A 4783-nucleotide genomic window follows, 5' to 3' on the forward strand; every position below is an offset into this window, starting at 1 on the left:
ATAATAATTAACTTTATAGTAGAGAAATGTGGCAGATTCCATCTTAATGAAGTGATAAAAGTTAATATTTCTAATAATGGGCCCAATTAGCACCTTGTGCTTCCTCATGCAGTGAAAAGTGTCAGCGTTCTTGCCAAAAAATGCATAAATCTTGAAGAAATATCATATAAACCTAGACCAACAAAGTAATTCACTTTTGCTTTTCAAAAATGTCAAAGAATATGAGGAACAACCAAGAAGCTGTTTCAGGTGGAAAGAGACTAAGGAGCCATGATCTCTAAATCTCACACATGTTCCTGGATTAGATCCTGATTTATAAAGAATATGAATGGAACTGGCAAGCTTGAGTGGGTTCCGTGGATTAGATTTTCCTGATTTCGATGGTTGTGCTGTGGTTATATAGAAGAGTTCCTTGTACTTAAGAAATACACAATGAAGAGTTAAGGCATAAGAGGCATCATGTCTACAGCTTATTGTCAAATGGATCAAAAAGGTTAGCATTGGAAGAAGTTGCATGAAGGGCAAAAGTTACTCTTTCTGTAACTTTAATGTAAACTTGAGAATAAAAGGTAAAAAAATTCCTAGCCTATATGCACCCAGGAAAGTGGAAGAATATTCACCACCTTCATGCTCCACTTTACAATTCCCTACTAAGAGAAGACCTTTTCAGGGTATTAACCTAGATTAGTGGTCCACTGAGGACTTCCTGATAACAGCTACTATGCCTTTGCGAAAATGTGCATCTCAGTTTTCCAACAACTTTTGGACCTTATCTTTGGGAGATTGATGATCTACCAAAATATTTAAGGAACAATGAGACACAGTGGGTCGTATATAACTATTCTTTACATCATCACTTTAGAGAAAGTGATGATGACATCAGTTCCTACTAGTGTAGGTGATAATCTTAAAATGCCACTATCAAAAAAAAAAAAAAAAGTAGGGAGGGAAACAGTGGTGGTGGAATTGAGGAGAACTTTGGCATTGGCAGGAAAGGGTGGTTTTGCCTGAAGGAGATTCCATGAAGGTAACCTGGTCTTGCTTTCATCTTTTAGTCAAATGTCTTACCTGCACAGTTTTTCACAAGTTTATTTCTGTCTGATCTTATAGAGTCTCTAAAGCTCTCATCTTTCCCTTTAGGATACTAAAGTTAGGTATTTTTCAACGTTTGCCTACTAAATTCTAAGTTTTCTTCTTTGACTCTTGTTGGACACTGCCCAAACATAACAATGTGGTTTACCAAAAGAAATGTAAGATACTAGAATCTTAGCCAAATAGCCAAAATATGAAATATGCATATATACTTTGGAACCCTCATTTAGTTGAGTCTGCATCTAGTTTTAATTCTATGGGCTTCCAAGTTTGCCATGTCCATTATTTATTTATCTTTTCCTATTCACTTCAGTCTTTTGTTCTTTTCTCCTCCTGTCCTAAATCTTTACTTCTCCACTAAAGCTTAGTATATATGTTAAACTACATTCAACATTTAATATAATCCTAAGGAGTTGTTTATTTCCTTACATTAGCTTTTCTAGTGATTGAATATCTTTTTCTTCTTCCAGATGTTCAGAGAATTTCAACTTCTTACAAGAACAGATATTTATAAGAAAACAAGGCACATTTTGGAATCCTATTCAGAAAATATACTAACTTCTTTTTCAGTGGTGGACAATCCAATCAATATTGCATTGCAAGAAAAAATGAAACAGCACACAGATGAAGACATGTTGAAATGTTAGTAAACCTAGGAGTGGGTGATCTGGTCTCAGTTTTCTGTATCATTCAGGATAGTTAGAAAAAGTTCTGTTTGGGTAATAAGTAAAGTTTAGTGAGATAACATGTGAGAAAGAAAAAATTCTCAACTAGGAGGAATTAGAGTATAGATTTTAAAAAGTACACTCGATATTGTAAAATTATATTTTAGGAAACCAGAAATCTATTAATTTTATAATCTAAATCACAAGGTAATGCTTGATAAGATCATCCTGGCTGATGAACAGAGAGTACACAATTCTTATCTTCTCCTGGCCGAGATCTGGAGGATAGAACATGAGATCTTGGATGTTTATGAGAAGGGGATGCTGGTTAAAAATGGTTGGTCAAACACTGATCTAAGAAGGCTAGTTTGTTCTCTGTAGAAGGTAATGATTAAAAACAAATTCAGATGTTTTAATACTGGCTTTGCTTACAACAGTTAGTAAAAGCTTATTTTTACTTGGACTGTAAGCATATTTGCTTCGACAGATATGAAGATGACAGCCACATGTTTACTCCTACCAGATGTTTTTGGGGATGATCCCAGCCTTTTTGTCATTGTGAATGAGAAGGTAGGCAGTGTGTCAATGATCACTGGTTTGACATTTCACATCTTCATATAATTTACTGGAAAGCAGGATGGTGGTCTATTTGAAAGTATGTTTTGTCATATTTACAAATGTTCTAAACTTCAACAAGCTTATTATATCATGGTTAAATCCTTGCATTATTTAGCTATTTTACACATCACAGGGTGGTGACTCTATTATCATTTTTTTTTTCAGGTGCAAGTGTCCTCACCCGTGTTGGAAGTTAAGAACCCTTTTAACATCGATGTCTGTGAATTTTCTTTGTATTTAGAAAAAGAGAGACTCACAAAAGTGGATGACTGTGTTACGGCCTTGGCTGCCCTCATAGCTGCCTTTCATGTATTTGGGATCAAGTATCCAAGACGACTATCCCAAACTCTCAACTTCTTAGAGACACTGATTTTTGATATGCACAGTCCCTATATTCCTTCTATGAAAGAAAAGGAAAAGGAAGTAGGATTCCAACACCTGGTCACTTAATAGCATGCCAAATATGGTATCAAAGTTGCTATCTGGGACAGCTGAAACTTTATAACAAGTTGTTCTGAACTAGGGTTATGGTAGAGGTATTAGAAAATCATCTCAAAGATGTGAACGAATTTCAATGCTTTCTATTGTTACACTTAAATTCTTTATGAAATTCTGTAATAAAATACTAAGGAGCTGTTTTTGTACTTTCATTTATTTTAAGAAATTCCATGGTCCAAGTTATATTTTCATGGGTGCGTTTTAAAATACTACGCTTCAGATTTGCTCAAGTTCTTTGGTTTAGGGTATGACCTTGCACTTAATTCAACACGTCCACCTTTAAAGATGTAACGCTCAGGCAGGAGCATCACATTTGGTGGAGAGAGGTGTGGGCTGCCTCTTTGTCTGAACGTTACTTGGAAACATTTTGAACTTGGATATTTTAAGATGAACATACCCCCCAGTTCCTCCTTCCCCCAGGTGACATGTCTGGCCCTGAAGTTTGGTTTCCTTCGATCACATTTGTTGAGAACAAAGGCTGCTTCGTTCCTGAGGCCTCCTCGCTGCTGGCCAATCTTGCTGGCACAGGTTCTGATCATCTGTGATCTAGGTTTGTCTACCCCTGCTTCCCTCCCTTGAGGTACACCTGGTTCTTGTCTTCTCACACTATTTCCGGTATTCCCTGGCCTTGACCTGGAGTGTTTGTGTCTGCCCTGGTTGCCCCGCAGCCTTGTCTGGATTTGCAATACAGACCTAGCTTTTCACTGCCAGGGCCACTTGGACACTAGCTTCTAGTTTTGAGATAATGGCCCTTCCTAGACCTACTCTCCAGCTCAGGAGTCCTAGTCCTGGTTCCTCAACCAGCCCAGAGTCCATGTCATAATTTGTCCAACACTACAGTTTTAAGGTGTCCCTTGATGTCATCATCATAATATCAATGTTAGTTATCAGTATGACAGAAAAAAATGGTTTAGACTGAAGAAACTTAAGTGTGCTTATATGTGCATCACAACGCAATGAGCATTTCTTGGGCTACCTAATCAAATTGAATTTTTAAAAAGTTTAAGGGGTTCATATAAATTATTGAAAAATTTTTATAACATATATCTCTGGAAATACTGTAAACCACCAATACCCTCCTGACTGTTCACTGAAATGCTTCAGTGAGATGAAAGGAAATGAAAGACCAGATGCCTCCCTCTACAGTGACTATGCACTAACCACTTACTATGCACTAACCACTTACAAGGGAATGGACGAGCAGAGTAAGTAACAACTTGGCATATGCCATTTTTGTGTAAATTAGTTCCTATTCGTTTCCATTTCTCCTCTTTCGCTAGAATGTGCCTTTAGTTCTTTATAAACTTTCTTTTAATTATCCCCTTCCATGCTAAGTTTCACAATTTTATTTCTCTTCTTCCAAATGATTTTACCAAATTCTTAAAGATTCCTTTTCTTAGGAGATTCGCAATCTCTATGGCTGAAGTTGAATAAAAGCCTCGCGTTACTTTTGTCTAGGGCAGAGCGGTGGGGGTGTATCCGTGAGAAACTGCAGTGAAATTTGGCTCCAGACATGACAAAGACATCAGCTGACCATGAAGTCAGATACATGGAAGCTTTATTGTCTCTTTCAAGGTGCGTTTACCTCCAGTGACGAGCATGGCTGTGTCACTTTGTAAATATTCAATACTGCTGGACTAACCTAACCATGTTTTCTTTGGAGGCTGAATCCCCTGAATCTAGAAGTAGCAAAAGGGCAGCGTGGGGCTACATTTCAATCTGCAGACAGGTCTCATTTGGCTTGCAGTGCTTGTATTTTTTTTTTTTGCTTCGATCTATGTTTTAAATAGACAACCCATTTTAACATTAAAAAAAAAAAAGACATTCATATATCATATGAGATTTCCTACGAATACAAATGGACCATTAGTGTTAAGACCAAAAATTTCAAGTATTTTTTTTTTTAGCCT

General features: G+C 36.9%; 1 protein-coding gene across 1 annotated transcript in view; it reads left to right on the forward strand.

The window, feature by feature from the left end:
* Positions 1–2825, forward strand: part of SAMD3 (sterile alpha motif domain containing 3) — a 39076-nt gene extending 36251 nt beyond the window's left edge. The window contains exons 8-10 of the mRNA XM_011358718.2: positions 1563–1734; positions 2245–2327; positions 2541–2825. Coding sequence (XP_011357020.1) covers positions 1563–1734; positions 2245–2327; positions 2541–2825 — 540 coding nt within the window. The remainder of the gene's footprint in view (positions 1–1562; positions 1735–2244; positions 2328–2540) is intronic.
* The last annotated feature ends 1958 nt before the right edge of the window (positions 2826–4783 follow it).

The sequence above is a fragment of the Pteropus vampyrus genome, unplaced genomic scaffold (genome assembly GCF_000151845.1).
Source record: "Pteropus vampyrus isolate Shadow unplaced genomic scaffold, Pvam_2.0 Scaffold43, whole genome shotgun sequence".
Classification (NCBI taxonomy): domain Eukaryota; kingdom Metazoa; phylum Chordata; class Mammalia; order Chiroptera; family Pteropodidae; genus Pteropus; species Pteropus vampyrus.